We start from the raw sequence: 14030 nt of genomic DNA, 5'->3' as shown, positions 1-14030 counted from the left end.
TGTAACTTAGACTTTATTCTCTTTGGGCAGGGACTCGGTCTTCTCTGTCAAGGGGGCCAGGCATTCTGTAGGTAACAAAATGACAGCACCCTACACTCAAAGTATTTCCCAGCCTGATGAAATAGTTCTGCTTAATTTGTAATTACTATGGAATTGAGCCAGAATGAGAGTTGCACTGCAGTGTTACATTATGTAGAAGAGATTCCCTCTGTAGCAATGAGCCATACTTTTAGCTCAGCTGGCAGATCACTTGTCTGTGAATGATGGGGGCCCCTAATCTTATCTTTAATTTCCCCTTATTAATCTCAGAGGCAGCCACTATGTTGCTGAAAAGCGATACCATGTCTGACACTAGCAGAACAGAATCCAGGGTCAAACAGTTTGTACTGTGTATTAATAAGTCAGCAATGTGAAGAAGAACTTCACTATTTAATATTTAGGGACATGTTTTCAAAGCTCCTTCATTTGTACCCACAGGAAATGGAAACAGTGGTGTGTATAAACCTTACATTTATGCACACAAACTGAGTATTTGTGTGAACACGATTGCTATATATGCAGGTAAATACACATTTGCAGAGTCAGGTATTAGATATTTGCTCACAAATTTCATCCACACTCCTTTCTGTGCTAGCAAAGGTAGGACTGAATTTTGAAAACTTGGCCCACCAGGACTAGAAATAAAATAGTAGTGTTCTTTAGAGGGTGAAACTAATCTCACAATAGAGTGGAGACTGGTTCCTGATCTTTAATATGAGATCCCCTACACAGCCAACGTAAAAATGTCTAGTAGCCTGTAGTAACTAAAAGGTTCAGAACTGGAAATCTGAATTAAAAGCTTTGAGGGCCAATCTCACGTTCATTGGAAGAACTGGCAAAATGTCAGGGAAGAGAAGGCCTGTTATTTTGCAACTGTAATACACACTATTTTCCCCCGGACTAAAATTCTATTGAAATATTTCGAAACAGCAATAAATAACAAGGAGAATTTTGCAGCTTAAGGTGTCATCACCACAGTCCCCCCCCCCCTCCTAGCCCAAGTTCCTTCCCATGGCAAATCCAACCCCAATCATTCAGTCCTTTCAGGGACCTAACTTACCTCCCTACAATGCCAACGTTCAGAATGTTTTTAAACAGAGGAGTTTAAATGCAAGCATACACTCGTCCCCACTTTCCATCCTGGTGAAATGAGCCTTCCGCACCAATTGCATGTTCTTAAAACGCTATAAATTCTCCTATTTCATTTGTTCAAACCACTCACTGGTCAAAGTAAAATCTACATCAAACATAAATTATTCACAATATACCTGTGGCCTCCACAGCAATACGCTGGAGAATGCTTGACAGCCCTTTGTTATAAATGTTCCATTTAATTCAAGGGATATTTGGGATGATTTTCCCACCCTTCACAGGAGTCCACACCTTTCTAATAAACCACCTGGACTGGACATGACTTTTACCCCACGGCTTTAAAAAATTACTGAAGAGCAGATCTTTTTTCTCTCGAATTGCATCATATTGCACCAAATGTCAGGTGTTTTAAAAATATATTCCCAGGGGATGATAGCTCTTAGTAGATCTGCAATTTGTAATGGGGCTAGGAGCCAGAAGAAGTTTAACCAACAGAAGACCGGGGATGGTACTGAAATGAAGTGCCCCTCATTACCCAGCAAAACCAGTAGCTGCTGCAATCTCCCTACCTTGAAATTCTTCTCTCCTATCTCATTTATTGCAAAGGAGCAGATTACTCTAGTTGAAAAACATGCGTGACACAGCTGCTGTTTCATTGGTATGGGAGATGACAACGTTCCAGGTTCTCCTTGTCTCTGATGACAGATCTGAACCTTGCAAAAATCGTAGTAACTAACTTGAAAGTTGTTGCTAAAATGATGGTGGGATAAAGGTAATAATGTTCTGTTAATTCCCTTATTTTTTCAGAAAGTGCAGGAGGAGAAGGTTCCTGTCACTCCCTCACCCTGCAGGCATCTGGAAGGCTAATATGCCTGGATGTATTTGCTGAGTTTTAACATTTTTTCTTGGGACATCTGTTGCTTGGAGAAGCCTTGCCAGCATGCACAGCCGCTTGTAAATTCTATTTAGTATTGCAACAACCAGGGTCGGAGCTCAATAATTTGCACAAAGGGATAGGGTGCCCAAAGGGGAGTGCAGGGTACACTACCCAGAGTATTTGTGTGAAAATACATGCCCTGGGTGCAGTCTTGAACATTCCAAAGGCACGGAATTGCTCATTAAAGAGCACCCTTGTGAGACAAGGATAAAAGTCATCCCTGGCAGTGACAGTTTCGCTGTAACCAGAGCAGAGGAGAAGTGTTCCACTGTAGGTACATAGGCACCATCCCACGTTCTCCTGCTTGACTTCAAACAGTGGGGATGGTTCCCATGCTACTTTACCTGGTGCTTTTCCTGTAAGCTTTGGACTGTTGTCAGAGATTGGCCATAGTCCTTGGAGGAAGCCAGGGGGAGCTTCTCATGAACCCAGGCCAACTCATCATCAACATCCCGGAAGAACTGGTACTGTAGCCTGCTCGCTTCCAAACTCCCACGCCGCTCCTGCAGTGGATCACTTAGGTGCTTGTACCTGCAGATTTAAAATGGAACCAAATTAACACAACGGAGAGATCGTAAGGTAATAGAAGCAGGTGCCTTGGAAGTGAGAAAATAAATATAAAGGAGAAAGATAGAAGGGGACAGAGAAGTGAGAAAACGGGCAGACACTTGCATACCTGTGCACCACCTGATCAACCCTCTCCTGTAGCTCATCTGCAAGAAAATGCTTCTCTTGCTGGAATTCGCAGGCTGTGTCCACAAGCACTTGTAGCCGATCGCTGTGGCTAGCAACATCTTCCTCCAATGCCCCTTGTTTCTTCAGGAGACTATTCAAAACCACCAGGTCACTGCTACTGTCTGGAGCCTTCAGCTCGCTTTCCACATCTTCCAGCCATTTCTCTATATCCTCCACACTCCGCTGGAAACGCAGGGCCTGGGGGCAGGCAGGAAGCAAATGTCAGCAGGCATTTAGGGTTAAAAAAATCCCAACCTCCTCTGTCAAGGAGCATGTGTGTCACTTTCGAAAACCTTTTCAGGGCTCAATGAACTATCTCCTCACTTCTGATGTGGTGTGCAAATGTAGAGAACACAGTCCATTGAACAAACTCACAGAATATAAAAAGTTCTATGATCTGGACAAACTGGAGAAATGGTCTGAAGTAAATAGGATGAAATTCAATAAGGACAAATGCAAAGTACTACACTTAGGAAGGAACAATGAGTTGCACACACACAAAATGGGAAATGACTGCCTAGGAAGGAGTATGGAGGAAAGGGATCTGGGGGTCATAGTGGATCACAAGCTAAATACATCTCTACCTTGATATAACGCGACCCGATATAACACGAATTCGGATATAACGCAGTAAAGCAGTGCTCCGGGGGCGGGGCTGCACACTCGGATCAAAGCAAGTTCAATATAATGCAGTTTCACCTATAATGCGGTAAGATTTTTTGGCTCCCGAGGACCGCGTTATATCGAGGTAGAGGTGTGCAAGTCAATAATGTAACACTGTTGGGGAAAAAAAAGGCAAACATCATTCTGGGATGTATTAGCAGGAGTGTTGTAAGCAAGACACGAGAAGTAATTCTTCCTCACTACTCCAGTCTCAACTGGAGTAGCGTGTCCAGTTCTGGGATCCACATTTCAGGAAAGATGTGGACAAATTGGAGAAAGTCCAGAGAAGAGCAAAAAAATGATGAAAGGTCTAGAAAACATGATCTATGAGGGAAGATTGAAAAAATGGAGTTTGTTTAGTCTGGAAAAGAGAAGACTGAGAAGGGACATGATAACAGTTTTCAAGTACATAACAGGTTGTTACAAGGAGGAGGGAGAAGAATTGTTCTTCTTAACCTCTGAGGATAGGACAAGAAGCAGTGGGCTTAAATTGCAGTGGGCTTAAATTCCTGTCAGGGTTGTTAAGCACTAGAATAAATTGCCTAGGGAGGTTGTGGAATCTCCATTCATTGGAGATTTTTAAGAGCAGGTTAGACAAACACCTGTCAGGGATGGTCTAGAGATAATGCTTAGTCCTGCCATGAGTGCAGGGGACTGGACTAGATGTCCTCTCAAGGTCCCTTCCAGTTCTACAATTCTATGATTCTCTGACATGCCCAAGGCAGCTGGTGGATGTGATAATTCAGCGCATATCGCCTCTGCATCCTCCTCTGGAGGTCTGGCTCTAAACTAAATCTTCCACCAGCAGACACCACATGAGAACATAGCAGCAGCAACAGACTTCTCTCTGTGGGGTTCCCACCTCTTTGCAAAAGCTTCAGTGCATCTGGCCTGTGCTTTGTAGTATTTGTTATGTGCCACTGATGATTAACTCCTTGGCTCCAGTGGCTTGGTGTGACAGAGCATGTGAGGCAATGGCACATTGATGAAACTTAGCACTTTTGCCTTGCTCTGTCACATGAAATGGCCGCAGGACCTGTCCCCAGCTTTACCTTGTAGGCATCCTGTAGCTTGGTCCTTTTTTCATGGCAGTTTTCCAGCAGCTCATCCCAGAGCTCTTCCATTTCTTGCAGTCTGGACTGAATGGCCTCAGGAGCATAATGTCCCTCTTGGAACATCTTCTCTCCCTCCTGCAGCAAAGACAGCAGACACCACCCTCTCTATTAGCCCACTGCACCATAATCCACCATCTATCTGTCTGAGATGTGTGCTTGGTTATCAACACCCATAAGCCACTGCTTGGGGGTAAGAACCTGCTTCTACAATCTTTATTAATCCCTTAGCAGAACACGTGGGGTTTGGTGGGGATAGAAGAAAACACTCTAAGTTAAAACTGTTGCTGGAATTGGGATGGTAGTTGAGCTTGCCAGACTTCAGGCCTCTAGCGCTATTTGAAATGCCAGAGACCTATTGCAGCAGGATGTCTGGGAGTCAGGTATTGACTTACAAAAACACACTACAGTCTCCTGGCAGAGGATCAATCTGAGGTGAGAGTATGCAGTATTTGTACTGCCTAAAGGCTGGTACTGAATCTGGTTTGCCAGCATGGCATTAGTAGGTGCCCATCAACCCATCTCTCTCTATTTAACACCTCTGGGTGCTAAAATCAGGACCACCTTGTGCACTGTATGACATAGTTCGAGTCTGTCAGTATTTCTAGGATAACTCCCCAGTTTCAGATGCTTATAGATTAGCTGGGGAAGCAGGCTGGCAACTTTGCGGTATGTTCTCAGCCCATGAGCAAGTTTGTATTATATCCTTCTAAAGTTAGACTGAGGCACCTTTTAGTTATACAAAGGGGAGAAGTGGGAGAGGAAAGAACCCATAACAGGTTTCCAGTTGCAGATTTTCCTCTACAGAATCATTCAAAGACCATCTTTGTTACATGAAGGAACCCTAAAAAAAGATCCTTTCAAATGACTCTTTAAAGGCACAAGATCCAGGCGGGTCAGAGAAGCTATAGCTGCACACTGCAGTATTCTACAAACAGTGGGTACTGCAATGCCCAGGCACAACGAGATGAGTGTGGGTTGAAGCTTCACTCTTAACTCTGAAGTGTCTATTGTAAAGCACCTTGTACACGATTGGTGCAATAACAACAACAATTACTGTACTGAGTTTAGGTTAAATAAATATACACATAAGCATCTCCAGACTGTCCATCTATACCTGATACTTGATACCTGGCCAAAGTTTGTCATGTTTCCCTCATGCTTCCCCCACTGGCAAAATTTTAGTGATAATTCCCCTTAAAACTCTTTGTTCCTCTTAACACCCTCCATCTGACGTGCTCTAGGTTCTTGAGCGGTATTAATAAACTAAACTTCAAAACTCCCTTTAGAGGTTGGTAAAAGTATTGCACCCATTTTGCAGATAGTAAAGTGAGACAACGCCATGTAGAACTTAAGTTACTTTGTCCTGGATCACACAGGTGCCCCTGCTTATTTAATATCCTTGTGATTCAGACATTCTGTTTGTCTGAACCTTTCCCACCAGCCCCCACTCCCCACATCAGCCCTGCGTCTCTTACAGCCTTGATGCTGTCTATGCGATTTCTGTTGGCCATGATCTCTGCGTGGAAAGTCTGGTGTTTCTGCAGCTTGGTCTTCAGGTTGCTCGGGTCCTTCCAGCTCTCATCCAAAGCAATACTGGTCTTCTCATTTATCCAGGCTGCGACCTTGGGGTGGGGGGTGGTGGAAGGAGGACACAGAAGATGACAAGAATTTCAGAAGCTACTTAGATCTTATTTTCTAGGATTCCCTCTTATACTTCTAATACAGTGGGGCTAATTAATGGAGAGAAGGAAAAATGGCTGAATTCTCCTTTCTATGCCTTCGCAATCTCCTCCTGTCTTTCAAGAGGAGGAGGTCATCTCTATATCTCCAGCCACTACCATTCCGTCTACCTCACATGACACTAAACACAATGGCATTATCCCCTTTTCCCACCCTGTGTGCATGTGTGTGGGGGAAGGGGCTGTCTCCATAGTTCTAACCACAAGTCCACTGTGTCTCACAAGGAAAGGATTGCTCAGCCCCTTTCCACTACCTCTCAAACGTGGAATGCACCCCCTTTAACGTCTACTTTTCCTTCTGTACCACAGTGTCCAAAAGATATCTCAGGCTATATCTACACTGAGCCGCAGTGTGGACTAAGGGGGCATGAACTGCAGAGTGCACCAAAGTGTTGCATGCTAACTGCCCTGTGTGGATGCTGTTGGCATGAACTAAAAGGTACCTAATTTGCATCAACACAGCTTTGCTGAAAGAGGACTATGTTAATGCAAACTAGGTATCTATTAGTCCATGCCAGCAGTGTTCACATGGGGCAGTTAGTGCGCAACACTCTGATGTACTCTGCAGTTCACACTTCAATAGCACACACTGTGGTGCAGTGTAGACAAGCCCTCAGAAGTGGACGGAATTTTAGGTGGGGAGGCAGGTGTGGCTTGAGGGTTGAAGAAGGTGCCTTCTTTCTTTACGCCTATATCTTCCCGTCTCATCTGATGTCATCCCAGCCTCAGTTCCTTGGTTCTTTCCTAGTAAAAAAACTTCAGGGATTCATGCCCAAGCAGCACCGCTGAGTTGTCAAATGTTTTAAGAAATCACAACAACGTGAGGAAGATATAACTGTACCTCAAAGGAATTCCGCAGAAACCTCTGCAATAACCTGGATTCCTCCAGCACATGCCTGCGAGCCAGGGCGTTCTCCAGCAGTTTATCTTTCCTGGGATTAAAAAGAGACACATGAGAACAAAGCTACAGCAGAAGAGACTAATTGGCATAAGTGGGTAGCATTTTAGCCTTTCACCTCTAAAACTCAGGTTTGCAATGTGACCTTATGTTCTAGTGGATACCTATCCATATAACCCAGCTATCATATAATTGAGCATGGCAGACTTGATGCCCAGGACTGGAATATCAGGGGTTCTGTAGTTAACCACCATTAACTACATGATCAGCACAGGCACACACTATACCTGTCACCAGCTAACACTACCAATGCCTTCAGCGGATGGCTGTACAGGCTGCCACATGATCAGCAAGCTAATCTTGACATTGTGCCTATATGCACATCACCTACAACGTCTCTTGTTCCTGAAATACGGTTTAGCCGTGGAAGTTTATCATATTAAAGCTATACCATTCTGAAATGCAGCCTCTCCCATTATTACAAAATACAGAGGAAACAGTATGAAGTGTGACAAGTAATCGAGGCCCTGAGTACTGTATTCAAGTAAATTCATACATGAGATAACATGGTCACTATAATATATTTATATGTCCCATTTCATCCCAAAGGATCTCAAAGTACTTTACAAACTATACACAGATCATTTCAGTCACGCCTAGTGTGAACAGCTGTTTAACAGTTCACTAAAACAACATGCAACGTTTTAGGACAAGATGTGAAGAACACCTTATGCAACTGAAATTAAAAGGTGAAATTTAGACAGGACACAAATACCCCCATTGGGAATTTGGTCAGGACATTGGGTCAACCCCTTTACAGTTGTGAAAAATGCATCCCTAATACCAGGCAGGGACACTGATTCAGTACAGACACAGAGAGATGTGTCTCTTTCTGAATCACCAACACCTCTTCCTGCAGCACCGAGGTGTTCCTTGAAAGTCTCCCATGGAAATACCGACCTGCCTCAAGCTTCCTTTGCTTGCAAAATGTGACAGGGCTTCAGCACAAAGTGCTGTGTGGACTAAGTACAGACCAATGTCTATGGTTCCCCTAAAATATCTAGACAAAAAGCAGTAGAGCAGGAAGGGTCTCATTTGGACAAGGCTGGGTAACAGTGACGGGGAAAGGGGTCGGCTTTACCTCCTCAGAATAGCCTGACACTTGTTCGTGATGTTCTCCGAGTCGTAATGCTTGCTCTGCCTCAGTTGCTGTGCAAAGGAGGCCATCACATTAATCTTCTCCATCTGGGCTTCCAGAGCCTTTTCAAACTGCATGTGTTTCCGCTGCAGGCTCTCCACACTGGACACAGAATCCTGGATGGGATTCAGTGATAATATCCATCATTAGAAGGGAGTCATACCATTCACCACATTCAGGACTCAGGAATTAAACCGTCATTACTCTTCCCTCACAAATCGTCCTGGAAATGTATTGGCCTTTGAATTTGAAACCACAGTCCCCTGGCCTTCAAGGATTTTCTACCCACCATGTGCGGGCAGCAGTTCAGGATCTGTCTGCTTCAGTGCTGAGCAATCTGCTGGAAGCTTAGCTCCATATGCTGGAGTGTAAGGACAGAGCACTCATCATTGATCGATACAGAGAGCTGACTGAGGTTTGGAGATACTGAGCCTTCTCCTACCCTCGTAGGAAGCCACAGGACGGAAGACTAACATTTTAGTGGATTTGAGCCACATTTAGTCATAATCTAATCTTGCAAGAAATATCTGCACATAAATATGGATGACAAGCTGGGATCAGGGTTAATGAACAAATATGTCAGAGAGAGAGAGAGAGAGACTTAAACCAGAGCACCAGATCCAACCTATGAACTTGGAGAAAGCTCAGATCCAGATTTGAACTGGATAACTCAAGTCCAGTTTTGTCAGAAGCATGGACACTGAAGTCCCCTGAACTTTGTAATCCAAACTTCATGACTCAGATCTCACTCTCTCTCTCTCTTCTGCATTTCTCTGGACTTCCTATCCAGAATCAGAGGTGTCAAAATACTATAACTACTCAGGCATGTTTCTCCCATTACTTCCACCCTGGATGACACTAGAAAGCATTGGAAATCTCTTGAGGAAAGTTATCTTCATGAAAATTCTAGCCCTGTTTTCAGATCACAATGCACCAGAGAAATATGCAAATATCCAGACATTTATATGACTCTTTGGAGGCGTGGCCATCATCAGTAAATACAGCAATATAACTGAAAGGCAGACGGTACTCAATAGGATATTTTCTATACATTCATGAGCTGAAGATGAATGGGAAATATAGCAGGGATTCATAGGAAGCCATATATTTCAATAGATGGTACTGTACATGTGTACATCCACTCCTGGAGAGACAGACACCAGGCACCAACACCAGACATATTCCATGTTATTAACACTGATGGATATGTTTTCCTGGGCCATATGTGACAGGTCACAGATGTAATTCCAGCTTCCACCTCTAACAGGGGTGGATAGAATATTTCACTATATCTGATGTTGAAAGCCTGAGCCTTCTGTGTACAAAACAAATAAAAGAAACAGGATTCTGCATAAACAGCAAGATGCAGTAGGGATCTCCTCATGAGGAAGCGCGACATGGGGCTTTTAAAAAGGCTCACAGGATGTCAGAGTATTTCACACCTTCCCCATCTTCTCACTGATGTCTCCCTGCTCCAATGGAAATGTTGTCATTATCCAGCTCACCTACCCCTAAGTCCTCATTGGCCAAGAAGGCCTCTTTGCTGCTGAGCCAGCTCTCGTTCTGCTCCACATAGCCAAAGAATTTCTGTTTAGGGGAGAAAAAGTAACCGTGAGTTCAGTTTCTAGCCTGTAAAACAGGGATAACCCTCATCTGTAAAAATGGGGCTGGTAAATACTTACCTGATGTATAGGACTATTGTGAGGATTAATTAGCCAAAATAGACCGAGCACTTTGAACATGAAAAGTGTACGTAAACAGTGTAAGTAAGTATACCGTGTAAGTATTTAGCTATTATTAAAAGAACTCTCTTGCTGGTATATACAACTACTCAGACTCAGGATACTGGATTTTCTCATCTGCAACAAAAATATTTGTGGCATATGTGCTAATGCTGCAGATCAGAATCTAATACCTTTATTCACAATGAATAGTACCGTACTCTATGAGCCGTCCCAGTGGAGTAAGGTATTACTCAGTTTGAGAAAAGAAATTAGAATCTGGTCCTAAGTAAGTAGAATAAATTCTATTCTCATGAGCTTCAGAGTACAGAACACTCTTTGGGATCCTGTAATCCAGCATTTGCTTGACATGTCCAAGCCACCTAAGTCTTTTCTTACTAATCAACATTCCCATGAATGACCAGCACGATTTAACACTTCCACATTTGTCACCCTGTCTTGCCATATTATTTGAAGAATTTTATGCAAGCATCTGATATGAAAGCTGTTTATTCTTTTGGTATGTTTGACATAAGTCGTCCAGGTTTCTGAGCCACATAGAAGAGTGGAAGCACTCGGACAGTATACTGATGAGCACCATAGAAAATCCCACAAGGAAATTAATCATTCTCTCTTCAGAGCAGGGTTTGAATGGTGTGCAGTAAATAAGGCCTACAGCCACATATTGAACAATGAGGAGAAAACTAAATATTGAATAGCTGCTCATTCTTTGAGCACCAGCCATTCTGTGCACTGTGGAGAAAAAGGTATCAAGTAATTAAACACTGTATCATAATGCATATGGATCACTTGATGATTACCTGTTCTGTTCATTCCCTCTGAAGCACCTGGCATTGGCCATTGATGGAAGACAGGATACTGGGCTAGCTGGACCTTTAGGCTGACCCAACATGGCCATTCTTATATACACAAGGGGATCAAATTAAGGTTGTACAGGCAACCTTAATTCTGGCATTCCTAACTTTTGAGTGCTTGACTTTGCAACCTCAATAACGTTCTTATATTTTTGTGTGTATAATATATAAATGACACGTTATCAGAGGAGTCTGAGCACATATGTCCTCACCACCTGTGGCTAACTCCAAACGAAGTCTGCCCATTCTTTTCAAAATCCCTCTATGCACTGAGGAAGGTTCATTGATGCTGCATTTTTCTGTTGATCACTTACCTGTAAGTCCTGGGCCTGAAACAGTTTTACATATTGCTCCTGCCATGCCTGCGTCAGTTCAGACAAGGCTTGCTGCAATCTGGAGAGAGATTGGTGGATCTCAAGGGTTGCATAATGACCAGAGTTGGCAAGTTTCTGACCAAAGCTGCCAAGTGAGTGGAATCTTTCCATTCGGGCTTCAATCTCCGCCTAAAGTTCATTAGAAAGATTGATGTCAAAGGTTTATGGAAAGTCAGCTATTCAGGATATAGGTCTTTAAGGGAAGGAAATGGACTGTATTTTAACCTTCCAATACTAATATTTGTATGGAAAATCATTCATCTTTGTGCTATGTCACTGAAACAGCAAAGGAAAGTCTAAGCACATAAATATGGAAAACAAATGCCCTTATTTCTCCAAGAGACACTGGTCCCCTGCAAGTCAAGATTGTGATTCATTTGGGAATAGAATGGGAAATGTTTAGAATTAAATGGACGTGGATTTTTAATTTGCATAACATCATCCTTTTCTCTCATAAAGGGTGGCCCCTAGATGGCAAACTGTACTTGGAATTTCACTTCTCCTGTCTCCTGCCAAATAAATTGGCAGCAGGTTATTGCATTACAGACACTGTTTAACCTTCTTTCTTCGTGTTGAAGTGAAACATGTTTAAACTTCTTTTCTAAAGTGAGAAAAAGGTAGCAATATGTCTGTATAATGAATCCTTAAGGTGAAAATGTAATTTATTATGAGACGTATACATTTAATGTGGAAGTTACAATATAAACTATTTGAAAATAAAAGAATTGTTCAGAAAAATACCATTGTGCACTCACTTTTTAGTAAGATGGACATGTAAAACATCACAGACAGTTGATGGAATATTAATCACCTGAAATTAACACTGCTGATTCTTAGATCCAACTTTTCCTTCACTATTAGGCCTTGAGGGCACAGCTTTTAACTTTGTGTAAATTAATAATTACAGTGCATTTTATGGCTGGAAATTTGGAATGTACAATAAATCTGTTTTGGGTGAGGCCTCTTTTTATTGCATTGTAAAATTATTAACATTGTTGAATAGTTTCTGACATGAGAGAAAACTGGCAGCACATAAAACTTGTGTCAGAAGAAGGGAGAATATCTGGAGTTTGTTATTAAATCCTGATCTGGAAGATTAATTAGGATTGTATTTTGTTAGTGCTGGGACCCACAGAGTGTGTGGACTTTTATTCATAACTTTCGTTAATGATTCTGGGAATATGCCTGTTCATAAAGGTAACAAAACTGCAAAGGAAATCTGACAAGGTAGGGGGAATAGCATGATAAACAGTGATGGAACAGCTGGGATGGGGAAGAGGTAGTAACTGTATGATATTTATAGCTCATTGTTTTGCAAAGTTAATTAGCGATTCCACTCCTAGTAGGAAATCTGCAAAAAAGTTAAGTAAGCAGAAGGGGGAGTAGGAATTTACAAGGAATTTACACTGGGATAAGGAGTATTTCATCTTGCCATCATTGGGTAACAAAATGGGCTAGCAGCGACTCTAAATTACCACCTGCTGGCCATTCGGTGTGCTCTGTGAAATAAGCTGGTGATCTCAGTCCACTTCTCAGTAGACATCTGTCTACATCACAGAACATAACGTATAAAAAATTGGCGCTAACTGACACCCTTGTTTAGGGTGACCATATGTCCCAATTTTATAGGGATAGTCCAGATATTTGGGGCTTTTTCTTACATAGGTGCCTATTAAACCCTCTTCCCCCCCCCATTCCGATTTTCCACACTTGCTATCTGTCACCCTACCCTTGTTAGGGGTCTCAGCAGAGTGGTCAAGGACTGAATGGGCCTGCAGACTGAAGCACCTTTTTATATCTAGAGGTGGACTCTCCAGTGCAGGGTTAATGCACACCAATGGGATTGTTTAGAGAAACACGAATGGGCACACAGCCCATGTAGTATCTGTTCAAGGGATACACAGATGCCTTCAGTCTCCAAAGATGATATTTTGGCATCTTTTAGTTGTTTATTTTAAGAGAAAGGATGATCTGATACAGGGAACATGTTCCCTAGGAGTGTCCTGCAGTGAGTAATTCCAATCACAGTACCCTGGAAAGGTTCTCCAGGGGATACAATTATAAGCAATGATCATTACTTGCCTTTCTCTCATGATGCTCCTCAATCATGCTGTCTGCCTCAGCTGGGCTTTTGGGAAGACCCCCTGCCTCCATTAAGCCTCTGATTTTTTGAATCCAATCTAGCAGCTCCTTTAGCTCCAAGTTAAACTTCTGCAACTGGTAAGAAGCTGCCAACTTTTCCCTCCTGCCACATGATGGACAATTATGCATTAGCCAATACACGGTCAGTCTACTTCCTTTCCCTGCACAGCCCCTGCTCCTGCACCATTCTCTACAACAGCAGCTCTCAACCTTTCCAGACTGCTGTACCCCTTTCAGGAGTCTGATTTATCTTGTGTACTCCCAAGTTTCATCTCATTTAAAAACTACTTGTTTACAAAATCAGACATAAAAATACGAAAGTGTCACAGCACACTATGACTGAAAAATTGCTTACTTTCTCATTTTTAACCATATAATTTTAAAATAAATCAATTGGAATATAAATATTGTACTGACATTTCACTGTATAGTATATAGAGCAGTATAAACAAGTCATTGACTGTAGGAAATTTTAGCTTGTACTGACTTCGCTAGTGGTTTT

At 42.6% G+C, this 14030-nt stretch overlaps 1 protein-coding gene across 2 annotated transcripts in view; it reads right to left on the bottom strand.

Annotated features, from left to right (window-relative positions):
* The window catches only part of SPTBN5 (spectrin beta, non-erythrocytic 5), a 143937-nt gene that overhangs the window by 37351 nt on the left and 92556 nt on the right, over window positions 1–14030 (bottom strand). For both annotated transcript variants that reach the window (XR_006174251.2, XM_024106610.3), the window contains exons 39-47: window positions 13469–13631; window positions 11327–11515; window positions 9926–10003; window positions 8360–8532; window positions 7162–7252; window positions 6057–6203; window positions 4519–4656; window positions 2745–3001; window positions 2413–2599 (exon numbers count right to left, since the gene is read on the bottom strand). Coding sequence is in view for 1 of the 2 variants with exons in the window: in XM_024106610.3 (XP_023962378.2) it covers window positions 2413–2599; window positions 2745–3001; window positions 4519–4656; window positions 6057–6203; window positions 7162–7252; window positions 8360–8532; window positions 9926–10003; window positions 11327–11515; window positions 13469–13631 (1423 nt within the window). In the remaining variant the exon portion in view is untranslated. The remainder of the gene's footprint in view (window positions 1–2412; window positions 2600–2744; window positions 3002–4518; window positions 4657–6056; window positions 6204–7161; window positions 7253–8359; window positions 8533–9925; window positions 10004–11326; window positions 11516–13468; window positions 13632–14030) is intronic.

This window comes from Chrysemys picta, chromosome 4 (genome assembly GCF_011386835.1).
Source record: "Chrysemys picta bellii isolate R12L10 chromosome 4, ASM1138683v2, whole genome shotgun sequence".
Classification (NCBI taxonomy): domain Eukaryota; kingdom Metazoa; phylum Chordata; order Testudines; family Emydidae; genus Chrysemys; species Chrysemys picta.
Note: the sequence above shows the minus strand (reverse complement) of the source record. Positions and strands in the feature narration are given on the sequence as shown.